We start from the raw sequence: 23,365 nt of genomic DNA, 5'->3' as shown, positions 1-23,365 counted from the left end.
CTTTCATATTTTTCTATTTTTATTCTATTTTGTGCATTTTCTAATTTTTTGATACCATTGTGCACTACAATAAGAACCACAGATTTTTGTTTTCTCAGTGATCACGTTTATAATTTTGTGTACACACTAGTCACTTATATTGGACATTTTGGAGATTTTATATTGGACATTCTTATATATATATATATATATTATATATTTTTTATATTTTGATATCTTTATATTTTTACATTTTGGATATTCTTATTATTTTTGAGACATCACAATAAGGATTACAACTTTTTGAACATCTTTATGGACTTTACCACATTGCATTTTTTGTGTTTTTTCACGGATTGAATCACTTCACATTTATTTGGACTGTCCACACCTTAATTTAAAGAACACATTTTTTGGATTGTTTTTTGGACTATTATTTGATCATTATTTGTTTTTTGGATCATTATTTGATCATTATTTACTCTTGTACACAATTGTGGTTTTTCATTTGTACATTTGTGTATTATTTTCATTTGTACATTTGTGTATCATTATCATATTGCATTATTATCCACTACTCTTTAAACTGCTATGTTCATACAGCCACCTTACTAGCAAATCTATCCTATTAGCATATTTGCTGTACAGCTGTACCTTAGCTTGCCCTCCCCGCGACAGACGTAGGGACTTTGTCAGAGAGACCTCGACTATCTTTAGCATACAGAACTTTCACCGCATTATTGTTCTTAATACATATTTTTAACATTTAATATTTTTAAATATATCGAATTATTTTATAGTTTTATGGATCCATATTTTTGCATGTAACTTGTTTTTAACCGGATATGATGTACTAAATTGCACATAACTGTATTAAAACTGTGATATTCTATTTGGAAGACGTATGCTCTGTGTCATCTAATATAACTATATATAGCCAATTTTTTCGATTTCTAATTATCCTGCACCTATATATGCCTTCATAGTACATATTAACATCCACCCCCCAATCCAAAGCGCTAGTCGCTCCGAGTCCACGTTTTTAAACGAATTCAATAATATTATAGGAAGGACGGACACAATCACTGTGGTCCACTATTTCAGGGAACTTATTCAGACTCTAACTTTACTAATTACGTTATACCACATATTTTCACTAAACCTTTGGCCTTGCCTCTTTTGGCGCTCCTATCTTACCATCTATATACACATTAGTAGCAAATGTGCTCATTAACTGGGTTAATCTCTTTTACAGCCATGCGCTCTTATACTGCTTTTCTTTTGGAGCATGATATTTGTGTAATACCTAATAGAGGTCTGAGAGCCTGATACTGTATAAAGATAGGAGGAGGGCAGCAGATTTTTTTTTTAATTAGTTCCATGTTTAGGAGCGTGTACTGATTGTCATTTCAAGTTTAGCAGCCCAACTAGTGCAACAGGCAGATAAGGAGAAAGCGCAAAATAAAAGTTAAAGTGCTCACAAATCTATAACTCACACATCTGACAAGAAGTCAACAGTGTGAGAGCGAGCTGCCGTTATATATATATATGTGTGGGTTGTTTGTGATTTGCGATCACATTAAAGGGACATTATACACTCATTTTTTCTTTGCATAAATGTTTTGTAGATGATCTATTTATATAGCCCATAAAGTTTAAAAAAAAAAAAAGTATAGTTTTGCTTATTTTTAAATAACATTGCTCTGATTTTCAGACTCCTAACCAAGCCCCAAAGTTTTATGAGAATACCGTCAGCTACCTACTCCAGCTTGCTCCTGTTTGTGTAAAGGGTCTTTTCATATGCAAAAGAAGGGGGAGGGAGGGGAGTGTCTTATTTCCCACTTGCAGTGGGCTTTCCAACTGCCTTTTCAACAGAGCTAAACTGAGAGCTTCTAAGTAAGTTTTTAAACAGTTTTATACTGGATTTTTATATCAGTATCTGGGCATCGTATTCTTTATAGTAGTGTCTATTACATGCAGTTATATGAAAATGAGTGTATACTGTCCCTTTAACTTTGATGCTGCTGGTTTGTTTTACAGACAACAGCACACAATTTGCAGGCTACTTACTTATTGGCTGCAGCTTTGTCATTCATTTGAGGGGGGAAAACACTGCAATTGCAGAGAGCTATAACACCCAGAGAACAGTTTAACCCCTTGGCTGCAATAGAGGGCTGCAATGTATTCCAAAGCACTGTCTGTAGCCCTTTTGGCAGCCATGTGGTTAAATTGTGCTCCAAAAGTTATGCTGTCCTAAGAACTCTGTAGAGGTGAGGAGGTTATGTGGATGGGCTGGTATTATTGATTTACAGCCCTTAGCAATGATGTCTGCAGTATTTTCACATTCTTAACCATTAAAGGTTGTTTCCTCATCAAGTTTAAAAATAACAGATGAAATAAACTAAGATGTGTAAAAAAATAATAATTAAAAATAACACACACACATATATATATATATATATATATATATATATATATATATATATACACACACACACTATACAGTGTATATATATATATATATATATATATATATATATAAATATATATACACACACACACACATTCACAATAGGTATGTATATATGATTTTCTTTATGGTACCCTCTGCTTTCAATAGTATATAAAACTCTCGAGTCCCTTCTTTATGGTGAGCAAAAATGGCTGTCATTGGTTACTCCTACCAAAAAGACATGCCATTCAGTACAACATCTTTTCCTAGAGCTCTGAATATTGTTGCACCTGTCCTAGGCTGAATGAGGAGGATGTTGGTGTGCTTAATAGAGTCTGAAAATTAAACTATTGATATTTGTTTTTTGTGCATTTTTGTTTAGTTTGTATATATCAGATTATAGAATTTAGAATTTGTTAGGGGGGGGGCACATTTTAGTATTTTGCCCTGGGTGCCAAATTGCCTAGAAACGGCCCTGCTGGACAGCACTAATAATGTTCCTCCCTGCAGTATGTGTAACTCATAAATATCCAGGAAAACATGACCGAGGTGGCAACCTTAGAGGACATTGATATAGATGGGTTCATGTGGTCAGCATGCACTAAATGTATAACATTGTTAGAAACATTGTTGCAAAAACTGCTACCATATAGTGTTCAACTTTACAATATAATTAAATTAAATAAATAAAGAAATGCTTTATCTATCTAAATTATGTTTCATTTTCCCTTCAATCTCCCTTTAACATATTAAAAGGGATACTGTGGCAAATTAACTTAAAAAAAACATAATTTATGCTTACCTGATAAATTCCTTTCTTCTGTTGTGTGATCAGTCCACGGGTCATCATTACTTCTGGGATATTATCTGCTCCCCTACAGGAAGTGCAAGAGGATTCACCCAGCAGAGTTGCTATATAGCTCCTCCCCTCTACGTCACCTCCAGTCATTCGACCAAAGACCAACGAGAAAGGAGAAACCAAGGGTGTAGTGGTGACTGAATTATAATTTTAAAAAATATGTACCTGCCTTAAAAAACAGGGCGGGCCGTGGACTGATCACACAACAGAAGAAAGGAATTTATCAGGTAAGCATAAATTATGTTTTCTTCTGTTATGTGTGATCAGTCCACGGGTCATCATTACTTCTGGGATACCAATACCAAAGCAAAAGTACACGGATGACGGGAGGGATAGGCAGGCTCATTATACAGAAGGAACCACTGCCTGAAGAACCTTTCTCCCAAAAATAGCCTCCGAAGAAGCAAAAGTGTCAAATTTGTAAAATTTGGAAAAAGTATGAAGCGAAGACCAAGTTGCAGCCTTGCAAATCTGTTCAACAGAGGCCTCATTCTTAAAGGCCCAAGTGGAAGCCACAGCTCTAGTGGAATGAGCTGTAATTCTTTCAGGAGGCTGCTGTCCAGCAGTCTCATAGGCTAAACGTATTATGCTACGAAGCCAAAAGGAGAGAGAGGTAGCAGAAGCTTTTTGACCTCTCCTCTGTCCAGAATAAACGACAAACAGGGAAGAAGTTTGGCGAAAATCTTTAGTTGCCTGCAAGTAGAACTTGAGGGCACGAACTACATCCAGATTGTGTAGAAGACGTTCCTTCTTTGAAGAAGGATTTGGACACAGGGATGGAACAACAATCTCTTGATTGATATTCCTGTTAGAGACAACCTTAGGTAAGAACCCAGGTTTAGTACGCAGAACTACCTTGTCTGAGTGAAAGATCAGATAAGGAGAATCACAATGTAGGGCTGATAACTCAGAGACTCTTCGAGCCGAGGAAATAGCCATTAAAAATAGAACTTTCCAAGATAACAATTTTATATCAATGGAATGAAGGGGTTCAAACGGAACACCCTGTAAAACGTTAAGAACTAAGTTTAAACTCCATGGCGGAGCAACAGTTTTAAACACAGGCTTGATCCTAGCTAAAGCCTGACAAAAGGCCTGGATGTCTGAATTTTCTGACAGACGCCTGTGTAACAAGATGGACAGAGCTGAGATCTGTCCCTTTAATGAGCTAGCCGATAAACCCTTTTCTAAACCTTCTTGTAGAAAAGACAATATCCTAGGAATCCTAACCTTACTCCAGGAGTAATCTTTGGATTCACACCAGTATAGGTATTTACGCCATATTTTATGGTAAATCTTTCTGGTAACAGGCTTCCTAGCCTGTATCAGGGTATCAATAACCGACTCAGAAAAACCACGTTTTGATAAAATCAAGCGTTCAATTTCCAAGCAGTCAGCTTCAGAGAAGTTAGACTTTGATGTTTGAATGGACCCTGAATCAGAAGGTCCTGTCTTAGAGGTAGAGACCAAGGCGGACAGGATGACATGTCCACTAGATCTGCATACCAAGTCCTGCGCGGCCATGCAGGCGCTATTAGAATCACTGATGCTCTCTCCTGTTTGATTTTGGCAATCAATCGAGGAAGCAGTGGGAAGGGTGGAAACACATAAGCCATCCTGAAATTCCAAGGTGCTGTCAAAGCATCTATCAGAACCGCTCCCGGATCCCTGGATCTGGATCCGTAGCGAGGAAGTTTGGCGTTCTGGCGAGACGCCATGAGATCTATCTCTGGTTTGCCCCAACGTCGAAGTATTTGGGCAAAGACCTCCGGATGAAGTTCCCACTCCCCCGGATGAAGAGTCTGGCGACTCAAGAAATCCGCCTCCCAGTTCTCCACACCCGGGATGTGGATTGCTGACAGGTGGCAAGAGTGAGACTCTGCCCAGCGAATTATCTTTGATACTTCTATCATTGCTAGGGAGCTTCTTGTCCCTCCTTGATGGTTGATGTAAGCTACAGTCGTGATGTTGTCCGACTGAAACCTGATGAACCCCCGAGTCTTTAACTGGGGCCAAGCTAGAAGGGCATTGAGAACTGCTCTCAATTCCAGAATGTTTATTGGCAGGAGACTTTCCTCCCGACTCCATTGTCCCTGAGCCTTCAGAGAATTCCAGACAGCGCCCCAACCTAGAAGGCTGGCGTCTGTTGTTACAATTGTCCAGTCCGGCCTGCTGAACGGCATCCCCCTGGACAGATGTGGCCGAGAAAGCCACCATAGAAGAGAGTTTCTGGTCTCTTGATCCAGATTCAGAGTGGGGGACAAATCTGAGTAATCCCCATTCCACTGACTCAGCATGCACAATTGCAGCGGTCTGAGATGTAGGCGTGCAAAGGGAACTATGTCCATTGCTGCTACCATTAAGCCGATCACCTCCATGCATTGAGCTACTGACGGGAGTTGAATGGAATGAAGGACACGGCATGCATTTAGAAGCTTTGTTAATCTGTCCTCTGTCAGATAAATCTTCATTTCTACAGAATCTATAAGAGTCCCCAAGAATGGAACTCTTGTGAGAGGAAAGAGAGAACTCTTCTTTTCGTTCACTTTCCATCCATGCGACCTTAGAAATGCCAGAACTAACTCTGTATGAGACTTGGCAGTTTGAAAGCTTGAAGCTTGTATCAGAATGTCGTCTAGGTACGGAGCTACCGAAATTCCTCGCGGTCTTAGTACCGCCAGAAGGGCACCCAGAACCTTTGTAAAGATTCTTGGAGCCGTAGCCAATCCGAATGGAAGGGCTACAAACTGGTAATGCCTGTTTAAGAAGGCAAACCTTAGATACCGGTAATGATCCTTGTGAATCGGTATGTGAAGGTAAGCATCCTTTAAATCCACTGTGGTCATGTACTGACCCTCTTGGATCATGGGTAAGATTGTCCGAATAGTTTCCATTTTGAACGATGGAACTCTTAGGAATTTGTTTAGGATCTTTAAATCCAAGATTGGCCTGAAAGTTCCCTCTTTTTTGGGAACCACAAACAGGTTTGAGTAAAACCCTTGTCCTTGTTCCGACCGCGGAACCGGATGGATCACTCCCATTAATAATAGATCTTGTACACAGCGTAGAAACGCGTCCTTCTTTATTTGGTTTGTTGACAACCTTGACAGATGAAATCTCCCTCTTGGGGGAGAGAATTTGAAGTCTAGAAGGTATCCCTGAGATATGATCTCTAGCGCCCAGGGATCCTGGACATCTCTTGCCCAAGCCTGGGCGAAGAGAGAGAGTCTGCCCCCCACTAGATCCGGTCCCGGATCGGGGGCCCTCGGTTCATGCTGTCTTTGGGGCAGCAGCAGGTTTACTGGTCTGCTTGCCCTTGTTCCAGAACTGGTTAGGCTTCCAGCCTTGTCTGTAACGAGCAACAGCTCCTCCCTGTTTTGGTGCAGTGGAAGTTGGCGCTGCTCCTGCTTTGAAATTCCGAAAGGGACGAAAATTAGACTGTCTAGCCTTAGCTTTGTCTTTGTCTTGAGGTAGAGCGTGGCCCTTACCTCCTGTAATGTCAGCAATAATTTCTTTCAAACCGGGCCCAAATAAAGTTTGCCCCTTGAAAGGTATATTAAGTAATTTGGACTTAGAAGTTACATCAGCCGACCAGGATTTTAGCCACAGCGCCCTGCGTGCCTGAATGGCGAATCCTGAATTCTTAGCCGTAAGTTTGGTTAAATGTACTACGGCCTCCGAAATGAATGAATTAGCTAGTTTAAGGACTCTAAGCCTGTCCGTAATGTCGTCCAGCGTAGCTGAACTAAGGTTCTCTTCCAGAGACTCAATCCAAAATGCTGCCGCAGCCGTGATCGGCGCGATGCATGCAAGGGGTTGTAATATAAAACCTTGTTGAACAAACATTTTCTTAAGGTAACCCTCTAATTTTTTATCCATAGGATCTGAAAAGGCACAGCTATCCTCCACCGGGATAGTGGTACGCTTAGCTAAAGTAGAAACTGCTCCCTCCACCTTAGGGACCGTCTGCCATAAGTCCCGTGTGGTGGCGTCTATTGGAAACAGTGAGAACGGCACACCGGGTCTATCCCACTCCTTAGTAACAATTTCAGTTAATCTCTTAGGTATAGGAAAAACGTCAGTACTCGCCGGTACCGCAAAGTATTTATCCAACCTACACATTTTCTCTGGTATTGCAACAGCGTTACAATCGTTGAGAGCTGCTAAGACCTCCCCTAGTAATACACGGAGGTTTTCCAATTTAAATTTAAAATTTGAAATATCTGAATCCAATCTGTTTGGATCAGAACCGTCACCCACAGAATGAAGCTCTCCGTCCTCATGCTCTGCAAGCTGTGACGCAGTATCAGACATGGCCCTAGAATTATCAGCGCACTCTGTCCTCACCCCAGAGTGATCACGCTTGCCTCTTAGTTCTGGTAATTTAGCCAAAACTTCGGTCATAACAGTAGCCATATCTTGTAATGTTATCTGTAATGGCTGCCCAGATGTACTAGGCGCCATAATATCACGCACCTCCCGGGCGGGAGATGCAGGTACTGACACGTGAGGCGAGTTAGCCGGCATAACTCTCCCCTCGCTATTTGGTGAAATTTGTTCAATTTGTACAGATTGGCTTTTATTTAAGGTAGCATCAATACAGTTAGTACATAAATTTCTATTGGGCTCCACCTTGGCATTGGAACAAATGACACAGGTATCTTCCTCTGAATCAGACATGTTTAACACACTGGCAATAAACATGCAACTCGGTTACAATTTTATTTAATAAAAACGTACTGTGCCTCAAGAAGCACTAAACGATTAAATGACAGTTGAATAATGAACTGAAAAACAGTTATGGCATCACTCTTAACAAACAACACAACTTTTAGCAAAGGTTTGTTCCCATTAGTAAAATAACACTAATTAAATTTTAAATATAAAAATTACAGAGCAACGTTTTAAATCACAGTCACTATATAAGTCTCACAGCTCTGCTGAGAGAATCTACTTCCCTTCAAAGAAGTTTGAAGACCCCTGAGTTCTGTTAGAGATGAACCGGATCATGCAGAAAAACTGACTGGAAATTTTTGATGCGTAGCAAAGAGCGCCAAAAACGGCCCCTCCCTCTCACACACAGCAGTGAGAGAGAAACGAAACTGTCATAAATAACACAAGCAAACTGCCAAGTGGAAAATAATGCCCAAATACTTATTCACTCAGTACCTCATTAATGCAAACGATTCTACATTCCAGCAAAAACGTTTAACATGAAAAATACCTAATAAAAGGTTTAATGTACTTTTACAGAGTAATTCCGGTGAAATACCATCCCCAGAATACTAAAGTGTAGAGTATACATACATGTTCATTATAACGGTATGGCAGGATTTTTTCATCAATTCCATTCAGAAAATAAAAACTGCTACATACCTCAATGCAGATTCAACTGCCCGCTGTCCCCTGATCTGAAGTTTTTACCTCCCTCAGATGGCCGAGAAACAGCAATATGATCTTAACTACTCCGGTTAAAATCATAAGAAAAAACTCTGGTAGATTCTTCTTCAAACTCTGCCAGAGGGGTAATAACACGCTCCGGTGCTATTGTAAAATAACAAACTTTTGATTGAAGTTCTAAAAACTAAGTATAATCACCATAGTCCTCTCACACCTCCTATCTAGTCTTTGGGTGCAAGAGAATGACTGGAGGTGACGTAGAGGGGAGGAGCTATATAGCAACTCTGCTGGGTGAATCCTCTTGCACTTCCTGTAGGGGAGCAGATAATATCCCAGAAGTAATGATGACCCGTGGACTGATCACACATAACAGAAGAAACAAATATACTTGTCAGGCTTGAAGAGTCTTCTCCCTCTACAACTATAGCTCTGTAGGAGCTGTCTTTATCAGCAGGAAGCACACAATGTCTTTAGTTAAACATTTTAAGGGAAAACATATCAGGTTTTAAATGCTGCCTTTTCAAATGCATAACAATGAAGAGTTGTTTTTTTTCTTTACAAATGAGCCAGAAACAGCATATTGATTAACAAAGTGTTGGTTGTATGTAGGGTCTTAATAGCAGTATAGGTATTAACAACAGCAAAACATTAATTGCACCTGAATTGTTTTTTTATATTGCCTTTATCACAGAACACAAGCACAAAAGGTTTCAGAACAACTGTGTATAGGCATCCTAAAAAAATATTACATGTACTCACATGTTTAATTGTTCATTAGCTTGGCGCCACTGCGTCTGCTCTTTTCTCCACCTTAGGTTTTCATTAAGGCCAGAAAACCTGTCATTCCCTGCAATTGAAGAAGGATCAAATCACTACAGTCACGTTCAAGCTGAGTTCTATAACCTGCACACCATAGTACTACATACAGCAAGCTATAACAATGTGTTGTATAACCCGCACACCCCGGTACAGCTAGCTATAACAATGTGTTGTATAACCCGCACACCCCGGTACAACTAGCTATAACAATGTGTTGTATAACCCGCACACCCCGGTACAGCTAGCTATAATAATGTGTTGTATAACCCGCACACCCCGGTACAGCTAGCTATAATAATGTGTTGTATAACCCGCACACCCCGGTACAGCTAGCTATAACAATGTGTTGTATAACCCGCACACCCCGGTACAGCTAGCTATAACTATGTGTTGTATAACCGGCACACCCCGGTACAGCTAGCTATAACAATGTGTTGTATAGCCGGCACACCACAGTACAGCAAGCTATAACAATGTGTTGTATAACCTGCACACCACAGTACAGCAAGCTATAACAATGTGTTGTATAACCCGCACACCCCGGTACAGCTAGCTATAACAATGTGTTGTATAACCGGCACACCACAGTACAGCTAGCTATAACAATGTGTTGTATAACCCGCACACACCGGTACAGCTAGCTATAACAATGTGTTGTATAACCCGCACACCCCGGTACAGCTAGCTATAACAATGTGTTGTATAACCCGCACACCACAGTACAGCTAGCTATAACAATGTGTTGTATAACCTGCACACCACAGAACAGCTAGCTATAACAATGTGTTGTATAACCCGCACACCACAGTACAGCTAGCTATAACAATGTGTTGTATAACCTGCACACCACAGAACAGCTAGCTATAACAATGTGTTGCATAAACTGCAAACAACAGTACAACAAGCTATAACAATGTGTTGTATAACCTGCACACCCCGGTACAGCTAGCTATAACAATGTGTTGTATAACCCGCACAACACAGTACAGCTAGCTATAACAATGTGTTGTATAACTTGCACACCACAGTACAGCTAGCTATAACAATGTGTTGTATAACCCGCACACCCCGGTACAGCTAGCTATAACAATGTGTTGTATAACCCGCACACCCCGGTACAGCTATCTATAACAATGTGTTGTATAACCCGCACACCACAGTACAGCTAGCTATAACAATGTGTTGTTTTTTTTCTTTACAAATGAGCCAGAAACAGCATATTGATTAACAAAGTGTTGGTTGTATGTAGGGTCTTAATAGCAGTATAGGTATTAACAACAGCAAAACATTAATTGCACCTGAATTGTTTTTTTATATTGCCTTTATCACAGAACACAAGCACAGCTAGCTATAACAATGTGTTGTATAACCCGCACACCCCGGTACAGCTAGCTATAACAATGTGTTGTATAACCCGCACACCACAGTACAGCTAGCTATAACAATGTGTTGTATAACCTGCACACCACAGAACAGCTAGCTATAACAATGTGTTGTATAAACTGCAAACAACAGTACAACAAGCTATAACAATGTGTTGTATAACCTGCAGACCCCGGTACAGCTAGCTATAACAATGTGTTGTATAACCCGCACAACACAGTACAGCTAGCTATAACAATGTGTTGTATAACCCGCACACCCAGGTACAGCTAGCTATAACAATGTGTTGTATAACCCGCACACCACAGTACAGCAAGCTATAACAATGTGTTGTATAACCCGCACAACACAGTACAGCTAGCTATAACAATGTGTTGTATAACCCGCACACCCCGGTACAGCAAGCTATAACAATGTGCTGTATAACCCGCACACCTCGGTACAGCTAGCTATAACAATGTGTTGTATAACCCGCACACCCCGGTACAGCTAGCTATAACAATGTGTTATATAACCCGCACACCACAGTACAGCTAGCTATAACAATGTGTTGTATAACCTGCACACCACAGAACAGCTAGCTATAACAATGTGTTGTATAAACTGCAAACAACAGTACAACAAGCTATAACAATGTGTTGTATAACCTGCACAGCCCGGTACAGCTAGCTATAACAATGTGTTGTATAACCCGCACAACACAGTACAGCTAGCTATAACAATGTGTTGTATAACCCGCACACCACAGTACAGCCAACTATAACAATGTGTTGTATAACCTGCAAACAACGGTACAGCAAGCTATAACAATGTGTTGTATAACCCGCACACCCCGGTACAGCTAGCTATAACAATGAGTTCTATAACCCGCACACCACAGTACAACTAGCTATAACAATGTGTTGTATAACCTGCACACCACAGTACAGCTAGCTATAACAATGTGTTGTATAAACTGCAAACAACAGTACAACAAGCTATAACAATGTGTTGTATAACCTGCACACCACAGTACAGCAATCTATAACAATGTGTTGTATAACCTGCACACCACGGTACAGCAAGCTATAACAATGTGTTGTATAACCTGCACACCACGGTACAGCAAGCTATAACAATGTGTTGTATAACCCACACCACGGTACAGCAAGCTATAACAATGTGTTGTATAACCTGCACACCACGGTACAGCAAGCTATAACAATGTGTTGTATAACCTGCACACCACGGTACAGCAAGCTATAACAATGTGTTATATAACCTGCACACCCCGGAACAGCTAGCAATAACAATGTGTTGTATAACCCGCACAAACCGGTACAGCTAGCTATAACAATGTGTTGTATAATCCGCACACCACAGTACAGCAAGCTATAACAATGTGTTGTATAACCTGCACACCACAGTACAACTAGCTATAACAATGTGTTGTATAACCTGCACACCACAGTACAGCTAGCTATAACAATGTGTTGTATAACCCGCACACCACAGTACAACTAGCTATAACAATGTGTTGTATAACCTGCACACAACAGTACAGCTAGCTATAACAATGTGTTGAATAACCTGCAAACAACGGTACAGCAAGCTATAACAATGTGTTGTATAACCTGCACACCACGGTACAGCTAGCTATAACAATGTGTTGTATAACCCGCACACCACAGTACATCTAGCTATAACAATGTGTTTTATAACCCGCACACCACGGTACAGCAAGCTATAACAATGTGTTGTATAACCTGCACACCCCGGTACAGCTAGCTATAACAATGTGTTGTATAACCCGCACACCCCAGTACAGCTAGCTATAACAATGTGTTGTATAACCCGCACACCCCAGTACAGCAAGCTATAACAATGTGTTGTATAACCCGCACACCACAGTACAGCAAGCTATAACAATGTGTTGTATAACCCGCACACCACAGTACAACAAGCTATAACAATGTGTTGTATAACCCACATACAACGGTAAAAGTTATAACAATGTGTTGTATAACCCGCACACCTCAGTACAGCTAGCTATAACAATGTGTTGTATAACCGGCACACCACAGTACAGCAAGCTATAACAATGTGTTGTATAACCTGCACACCACAGTACAGCAAGCTATAACAATGTGTTGTATAACCCGCACACCCCGGTACAGCTAGCTATAACAATGTGTTGTATAACCCGCACACCACAGTACAGCTAGCTATAACAATGTGTTGTATAACCCGCACACACCGGTACAGCTAGCTATAACAATGTGTTGTATAACCCGCACACCCCGGTACAGCTAGCTATAACAATGTGTTGTATAACCCGCACACCACAGTTCAGCTAGCTATAACAATGTGTTGTATAACCTGCACACCACAGAACAGCTAGCTATAACAATGTGTTGTATAAACTGCAAACAACATTACAACAAGCTATAACAATGTGTTGTATAACCTGCACACCCCGGTACAGCTAGCTATAACAATGTGTTGTATAACCCGCACAACACAGTACAGCTAGCTATAACAATGTGTTGTATAACTTGCACACCACAGTACAGCTAGCTATAACAATGTGTTGTATAACCCGCACACCCCGGTACAGCTAGCTATAACAATGTGTTGTATAACCCGCACACCCCGGTACAGCTAGCTATAACAATGTGTTGTATAACCCGCACACCACAGTACAGCTAGCTATAACAATGTGTTGTATAACCTGCACACCACAGAACAGCTAGCTATAACAATGTGTTGTATAAACTGCAAACAACAGTACAACAAGCTATAACAATGTGTTGTATAACCTGCAGACCCCGGTACAGCTAGCTATAACAATGTGTTGTATAACCCGCACAACACAGTACAGCTAGCTATAACAATGTGTTGTATAACCCGCACACCCAGGTACAGCTAGCTATAACAATGTGTTGTATAACCCGCACACCACAGTACAGCAAGCTATAACAATGTGTTGTATAACCCGCACAACACAGTACAGCTAGCTATAACAATGTGTTGTATAACCCGCACACCCCGGTACAGCAAGCTATAACAATGTGTTGTATAACCCGCACACCTCGGTACAGCTAGCTATAACAATGTGTTGTATAACCCGCACACCCCGGTACAGCTAGCTATAACAATGTGTTATATAACCCGCACACCACAGTACAGCTAGCTATAACAATGTGTTGTATAACCTGCACACCACAGAACAGCTAGCTATAACAATGTGTTGTATAAACTGCAAACAACAGTACAACAAGCTATAACAATGTGTTGTATAACCTGCACAGCCCGGTACAGCTAGCTATAACAATGTGTTGTATAACCCGCACAACACAGTACAGCTAGCTATAACAATGTGTTGTATAACCCGCACACCACAGTACAGTCAACTATAACAATGTGTTGTATAACCTGCAAACAACGGTACAGCAAGCTATAACAATGTGTTGTATAACCCGCACACCCCGGTACAGCTAGCTATAACAATGAGTTCTATAACCCGCACACCACAGTACAACTAGCTATAACAATGTGTTGTATAACCTGCACACCACAGTACAGCTAGCTATAACAATGTGTTGTATAAACTGCAAACAACAGTACAACAAGCTATAACAATGTGTTGTATAACCTGCACACCACAGTACAGCAATCTATAACAATGTGTTGTATAACCTGCACACCACGGTACAGCAAGCTATAACAATGTGTTGTATAACCTGCACACCACGGTACAGCAAGCTATAACAATGTGTTGTATAACCTGCACACCACGGTACAGCAAGCTATAACAATGTGTTGTATAACCCACACCACGGTACAGCAAGCTATAACAATGTGTTGTATAACCTGCACACCACGGTACAGCAAGCTATAACAATGTGTTATATAACCTGCACACCCCGGAACAGCTAGCAATAACAATGTGTTGTATAACCCGCACACCCCGGTACAGCTAGCTATAACAATGTGTTGTATAATCCGCACACCACAGTACAGCAAGCTATAACAATGTGTTGTATAACCTGCACACCACAGTACAACTAGCTATAACAATGTGTTGTATAACCTGCACACCACAGTACAGCTAGCTATAACAATGTGTTGTATAACCCGCACACCACAGTACAACTAGCTATAACAATGTGTTGTATAACCTGCACACCACAGTACAGCTAGCTATAACAATGTGTTGAATAACCTGCAAACAACGGTACAGCAAGCTATAACAATGTGTTGTATAACCTGCACACCACGGTACAGCTAGCTATAACAATGTGTTTTATAACCCGCACACCACAGTACATCTAGCTATAACAATGTGTTTTATAACCCGCACACCACGGTACAGCAAGCTATAACAATGTGTTGTATAACCTGCACACCCCGGTACATCTAGCTATAACAATGTGTTGTATAACCCGCACACCCCAGTACAGCTAGCTATAACAATGTGTTGTATAACCCGCACACCCCAGTACAGCAAGCTATAACAATGTGTTGTATAACCCGCACACCACAGTACAGCAAGCTATAACAATGTGTTGTATAACCCGCACACCACAGTACAACAAGCTATAACAATGTGTTGTATAACCCGCACACCACAGTACAGCTAGCTATAACAATGTGTTGTATAACCTGCACACCACAGTGCAGCAAGCTATAACAATGTGTTGTATAACCCGCACACCTCAGTACAGCTAGCTATAACAATGTGTTGTATAACCTGCACACCACAGTGCAGCAAGCTATAACAATGTGTTGTATAACCTGCACACCCCGGTACAGCAAGCTATAAAAATGTGCTGTATAACCCGCACACCTCAGTACAGCTAGCTATAACAATGTGTTGTATAACCCGCACACCACAAAACAGCAAGCCATAACAATGTGTTGTATAACCTACACAACACAAAACAGCAAGCTATAACAATGTGTTATATAACCTGCACACCCCGGTACAGCAAGCTATAACAATGTGTTGTACAACCTGCACACCCTGGTACAGCAAGCTATAACAATGTGTTGTATAAAACGCACGCCCCGGTACAACAAGCTATAACAATGTGTTGTATAACCTGCACATCCCGGTACAGCAAGCTATAACAATGTGTTGTATAACCCGCACACCACAGTACAGCAAGCTATAACAATGTGTTGTATAACCTGCACACCCCGGTACAGCAAGCTATAACAATGTGTTGTATAACCTGCACACCATGGTACAGCAAGCTATAACAATGTGTTGTATAACCCGCACACCACGGTACAGCAAGCTATAACAATGTGTTGTATAACCTGCACACCCCGGTACAGCAAGCTATAACAATATGTTGTATAACCCGCACACCCCGGTACAGCTAGCTATAACAATGTGTTGTATAACCCGCACACCACAGTACAGCAAGCTATAACAATGTGTTGTATAACCTGCACACCACAGTACAACTAGCTATAACAATGTGTTGTATAACCTGCACACCACAGTACAGCTAGCTATAACAATGTGTTGTATAAACTGCAAACAACAGTACAGCAAGCTATAACAATGTGTTGTATAACCTGCACACCCCGGTACAGCAAGCTATAACTATGTGTTGTATAACCTGCACACTATGGTACAGCAAGCTATAACTATGTGTTGTATAACCCGCACACCATGGTACAGCAAGCTATAACTATGTGTTGTATAACGTGCACACCATGGTACAGCAAGCTATATTTGGAAATCAATAATATATTAAAACATATTGGGCCTGGTTTACGAGTGGGGCACAAATTAATGCTCCCGCTCGAGTGTTAATTGTGCTAGAAGAAAGATTTTTTAGCTTCTCGTGTTGCGCTTGTATTACGAGTTTAAACTAATCTGTTTTTGCGGCAACCCAAGAGGAAAAATCTGAAGTTAGAATATCGCGTGCGTGTTCACGTATTCCCCCATAGTAGTCAATGGAGAAAAAAAGTGGAAAAACGCCCTACTCTCGTGCAAACACGATCGTATATTCTCATTTGTGCTAAACTGTCATAAATATTTATGAATATTTCACATTCCAATATTCTTTACCTAGCAGTTTATGTTCTATTTATTTAAAAAATATATATATATTTGTACATATATCTGATGTTTTTGTACAATATATAACTATACCTATATAAAGATGATTATATATAGTACGGTATAGATATATACAGATATATATAGGAATATTTATTTATAAATACGTAGAACATATGATGCTATGTGCAGAACATTGTAATATGAAATATTTACAGTAAATAAACAGTTAAACACTTTTAAAATGAATATTGCATAAATATGCTTTTCCATGTTTTCATCTACTTAAAGGGACAGGAAACCCACAATTTTTCTTTCATTATTTAGATATAGCATACAATTGTAAACATTTTTTCAATTTACTTCTATTATTAATTTTGCTTTATTCTCTTGGTATCATTTCTTGAATGAGCATCAATGCACTACTGGGTACTAGCTGATCACATCGGTAATCCAATCACAAGAGGCCTATATGTGCTGACCCCAATCGGCAGCTAGCTCCCAGCTCCTGAGCCGAATCTAGATATGCTTTTCAACAAAGGATACCAAGAGAATGCAGCAAATTAGATAAAAGAAGAAAACTGGAAAGTTGTTTAAAAATACATGCTCTATCTAAATTCTGAAAGAAGAATTTTGCGTTTAATTTCCCTTTAACGGCAAAGGGTTCCAATGCACTTATATATATGTATACATATGTATGTGTTTATATATGTATATATGTCTGTAAAAACACATATACAGACATATATAAGTATGTATCTCAAAGTTAAATCCTTTTGCCTGCCTTTTTTTTTTCTAACACCTGAGATATCATATCTTTGAGCCTTTATAACTTTTGTGTGCATATTTTAAAAAAAATATTTTTATTAGACAGTGTTATTTTAAGTGTAACTATACTTTGTTATGTACTTTTGACGTGTTTTGTGCAACTTTTATGTTTCACAAAACAGTTTACCAGAGCTCTGAAGTTGCAGTTACGTTTACTTTCAACTCGTGATATGAGTAGTAAGCCCGATGAGAGCAAACCTTTACGATATACCCCTTATCACTGGGGCACAAACGTTTGCGATCCACTCGTAATATAGCCCATAATACTTTTAGTGATTCAGTTACAAAAAAGATTATGAAGGCTACACTTAGGTACTTTATAGATATGAAGTTTTTGGAACATGGAAGCTATAAAATATGATTATTTTTATATCTCTTTCCCTGTATTTTATCTTGTTTACACTAAATAGTTATACACACAAATGGGAAAGTACTCTAGAAGACATGCTAAAATAAGAGTCATTTTAACAACAAAATTAAAGACATGAAAGACAAAAATAATTGTTCATGATTTAGATACAGCAAGAGACTGTTTGGTATCTATAGATACAGCATGCAAGAGACTGTTCGGTATCTATAGATACAGCATGCAAGAGACTGTTCAGTATCTATAGATACAGCATGCAAGAGACTGTTCAGTATCTATAGATACAGCATGCAAGAGACTGTTTGGTATCTATAGATACAGCATGCAAGAGACTGTTCGGTATCTATAGATACAGCATGCAAGAGACTGTTCAGTATCTATAGATACAGCATGCAAGAGACTGTTCAGTATCTATAGATACAGCATGCAAGAGACTGTTTGGTATCTATAGATACAGCATGCAAGAGACTGTTTGGTATCTATAGATACAGCATGCAAGAGACTGTTCGGTATCTATAGATACAGCATGGAAGAGACTGTTCAGTATCTATAGATACAGCATGCAAGAGACTGTTCAGTATCTATAGATACAGCATGCAAGAGACTGTTCAGTATCTATAGATACAGCATGCAAGAGACTGTTCAGTATCTATAGATACAGCATGCAAGAGACTGTTCAGTATCTATAGATACAGCATGCAAGAGACTGTTCAGTATCTATAGATACAGCTTGCAAGAGACTGTTCAGTATCTATAGATACAGCTTGCAAGAGACTGTTCGGTATCTATAGATACAGCATGCAAGAGACTGTTCAGTATCTATAGATATAGCTTGCAAGAGACTGTTCAGTATCTATAGATACAGCATGCAAGAGACTGTTCAGTATCTATAGATACAGCATGCAAGAGACTGTTCAGTATCTATAGATACAGCATGCAAGAGACTGTTCAGTATCTATAGATACAGCATGCAAGAGACTGTTCGGTATCTATAGATACAGCATGCAAGAGACTGTTCAGTATCTATAGATACAGCTTGCAAGAGACTGTTCAGTATCTATAGATACAGCATGCAAGAGACTGTTCAGTATCTATAGATACAGCATGCAAGAGACTGTTCAGTATCTCTAGATACAGCATGCAAGAGACTGTTCGGTATCTATAGATACAGCATGCAAGAGACTGTTCAGTATCTATAGATACAGCATGCAAGAGACTGTTCAGTATCTATAGATACAGCATGCAAGAGACTATTCAGTATCTATAGATACAGCATGCAAGAGACTGTTCGGTATCTATAGATACAGCATGCAAGAGACTGTTCAGTATCTATAGATACAGCATGCAAGAGACTGTTCGGTATCTATAGATACAGCATGCAAGAGACTGTTCGGTATCTATAGATACAGCATGCAAGAGACTGTTCGGTATCTATAGATACAGCATGCAAGAGACTGTTCAGTATCTATAGATACAGCATGCAAGAGACTGTTCAGTATCTATAGATACAGCATGCAAGAGACTGTTCAGTATCTATAGATACAGCATGCAAGAGACTGTTCAGTATCTATAGATACAGCTTGCAAGAGACTGTTCGGTATCTATAGATACAGCATGCAAGAGACTGTTCAGTATCTATAGATACAGCTTGCAAGAGACTGTTCAGAATCTATAGATACAGCTTGCAAGAGACTGTTCAGTATCTATAGATACAGCATGCAAGAGACTGTTCGGTATCTATAGATACAGCATGCAAGAGACTGTTCAGTATCTATAGATACAGCATGCAAGAGACTGTTCGGTATCTATAGATACAGCATGCAAGAGACTGTTCAGTATCTATAGATACAGCATGCAAGAGACTGTTCAGTATCTATAGATACAGCATGCAAGAGACTGTTCAGTATCTATAGATACAGCATGCAAGAGACTGTTCAGTATCTATAGATACAGCATGCAAGAGACTGTTCAGTATCTATAGATACAGCATGCAAGAGACTGTTCAGTATCTATAGATACAGCATGCAAGAGACTGTTCAGTATCTATAGATACAGCATGCAAGAGACTGTTCGGTATCTATAGAATTTACCAGTTTTCCAGCGTTTCATCATCTCTCCCCTGGCACTGTCACCCTTTAGCAAAGCTTCCTCCAAACGGGCTTTCACATCTTTTGACTTCTGAAGTACCAGAGTGCTTACTTTGTCTGTTGACAGCTTTCCCTTGAAGAAAAAAAGAGAAAAACATCAGGAATAGAATTGTGAGTCATTTAATAACCAGCAAGTTGGAACAATAGCATTTCAAGTCATTTTTATATATACATGGTATATATTTCTCACAACTAGAGGAACAAGGGGGATCAAGCACCCCCACTAGATAACAAGGGGTCATTGATTTGTACTATCATGAATAAAAACATTTTGGATTGCATTAGACTAGAAAATAGAACTACCGCTCTAAATATGTTGACCCCTAAATCCTCATTGCAAACAATTCGGGCTACAGTTTGTGTACAGTAGATTTGCATAATCAACAAATGCATGATAAAAAGACAATGCAATAGCACTTAGTCTGATCTTCAAATAAGTAGTAGATTTTTTGTCTTTTCCCACTCCTATTGTATAATGTGACAGACATCAGCCAATCACAAATGCATATACGTATAGTCTGTGAATTCTTGCACATGCTCAGTAGGAGCTGGTGACTCATAAATTGTAAATATAAAATGACTGTGCACATTTGGTTAAAGGAAGTAAATTTGAATGTTGTTTAAAATTGCCTGCTCTATCTGAATCATGAAAGTTTAATTTTGATTTGAATGTCCCTTTAAATAAAAATATAATTTTCTTTATCCACGCTGTAATATACACAACCTGTTCTAGATAGTTAACATAGCTATGCATAAATTAATTACTGAAAGTTTTATAAATATTACTTTTTCAGAACAGGAACGTTTATTTTTGTATTATTTTATATTTTTAATGTCATACTACTCACATGCATCTCTCCACCTTCCTCTTTAACTTCCTCACTTCCTCTCTCACTTTGCATATAACTCCCCCTCTCTAAATTTTCCTCTCTCCTCCTTTTTAAATATATATATATATATATATATATATATATATATATACATACACATACATATACATACATACACAGTGAATATATATATATATATATATATATATATATATATATATACAGTGGCGTAGCGTGGGTTGTCAGCGCCCAGGGCAAGGTAAGAATTGCGCCCCCCTAACCCATTAGCACCAGTACAGTAGGGATTGGCAAATTTGCTTTGAATCTAGGAGCCAGCTCAACAACTTAGGAGACAGGTTTTTGTTTTAATTACATATAAAACAAATTAAACTTGTTACAATTTCCAATATTCATTAAACTTTTTTTTTTTTCCTGAGGGTTCCAACTGATCTGCAGGAAATTTAAAGGTCAATATCAAAGAAGAGTAGTAAAGATACAGTGCTAAGATTTTTCATACAAAAGTAAAACTTTATAGATGGTAAAGGATATTTTTTGTGCACATTCCATATAACTATTATTGTTCATACAGGGGTTGAGCTCATAGTTAACCATGTGTTTAACCCCTTTGTAGGGCTTAAACACAGAAACATGAAATAGTGTAATGAAATGATATAGCACTGTTATGTCCCTTTAAGCTAACTTTTTTTTTTTTTTTAAACTGCAATTATTTGTAAAAATATTTTATATGCAAAAAACATTAATGGTTCCATACCCCTTTTATTGCTACAGTTGTAAATGACATTTGATGATGTACAACTAACTTTGCTGGCATTATGTACATCCTATTTGAAGCAAGATGCTGTCTGTTTTGAAAAAATCCCAAAAGTTCAGAAAATGTTACCTTTTGTTAAGTCATTGGCTCCTTTATCTTTCACTGCTGAGTATTTCTAACTTATTGATATATTGCTGCAGATAGACATTGCTATAAGCCATGTATCTGTATTTCCTCTCTAATGCAAATGCACAAGTGTACCACCCCCTTCTCACACACAATCTAGAGCCCAGGAATGAAGTGGTTTCTCATGCAGGGGGGTAGCATGCGGTAGATGACCTGAGAGCAAGACTTTTATGGAAACTCACAGCGGCCAGCCTGAGACGTAACTGCAGCCAAACTGCATCCAGACTGATGAGAGGAGCAGGAGCAGAGCTCAGCAGCACAGGATTACAGACAGATTATTCCTACCCAGGCCCAAGAGAACATTGAGCTCACCTTTACACCCCAGCCTCCCAACAGTTAACATTCCTCTCAGTCCTCTGAGTCCTGACAATTTGTAGTCAAGAAATATATAGCCACTAAGGCTAAGCCGCTGCCACAACCGACATCCCTTTCCTCTCCTCCCCAAATTACTTACCGGTCCAGGCTTCAATATACAGTCACGGGCAGGGCAGGCACCAGGCACGACGCGCTAGAGACAGTCCTCAGGCTCAGGCTCTTCCCCCACTTATTGCTCCCTCAGTCCCTCCTGACCTGCGCGCTGGGAGTGGGAGGAGTTAGGACCCGCCTGCGCCGTGCTAGTGGTGTAAACTGTAGAGTCGGATAAACAGTAGATTACATTTACACACACTTACAGGAGGCGCCGGCGGCACAGACTGAGACTCACAGACCGTGACGACTCAGATTACACGGACAAAGTGACAAACAATGGAAGTTCACACTTGCATTGATTGAGACTGAGAGTGACTCAAGACAGAACAGCAAGGTTGCTAAAATCGCCGCTGGAGTCTGGGACTGTCACAACAGTCTACTGTCTGGTGGAGGCTTTTGCGCCCCCCATAATTTTGCGCACGGGGCAACCGCCCCTGTGGCCCCCCCACGCTACGCCACTGTATATATATACATACACATACATACATACACACATTATATAAAGTCTACACACCCCTGTTAAAATGTCAGGTTTCTGTGATGTAAAAAAATGAGACCAAGATAAATCATTTCAGAACTTTTTCCACCTCTAATGTGACCTATAAACTGTACAATTCAATTGGAAAACAAACTGAAATCTTTTAGGCAAAGGGAAATAAAAATAAAAAAATAAAATAATATGGTTGCATAAGTGTGAACACCCTTTTATTACTGGGGATGTAGCTGTGTTCAGAATTAAGCAATCACATTCAAAATCATGTTAAATAGGAGTCAGTACACACCTGTCATCATTTAAAGTGCCTCTGATTAACCCCAA

At 39.6% G+C, this 23,365-nt stretch overlaps 1 protein-coding gene across 1 annotated transcript in view; it reads right to left on the bottom strand.

Moving 5' to 3' along the window:
• The window catches only part of DOCK8 (dedicator of cytokinesis 8), a 515,743-nt gene that overhangs the window by 218,367 nt on the left and 274,011 nt on the right, over nucleotides 1-23,365 (bottom strand). Inside the window, exons 33-34 of the mRNA XM_053699981.1 lie at nucleotides 20,236-20,365; nucleotides 9,450-9,537 (exon numbers count right to left, since the gene is read on the bottom strand). Of these exons, the coding sequence (XP_053555956.1) occupies nucleotides 9,450-9,537; nucleotides 20,236-20,365 (218 nt within the window). The remainder of the gene's footprint in view (nucleotides 1-9,449; nucleotides 9,538-20,235; nucleotides 20,366-23,365) is intronic.

Source organism: Bombina bombina, chromosome 2, assembly GCF_027579735.1.
Source record: "Bombina bombina isolate aBomBom1 chromosome 2, aBomBom1.pri, whole genome shotgun sequence".
In the NCBI taxonomy this organism is placed as follows: Eukaryota; Metazoa; Chordata; class Amphibia; order Anura; family Bombinatoridae; genus Bombina; species Bombina bombina.
Note: the sequence above shows the minus strand (reverse complement) of the source record. Positions and strands in the feature narration are given on the sequence as shown.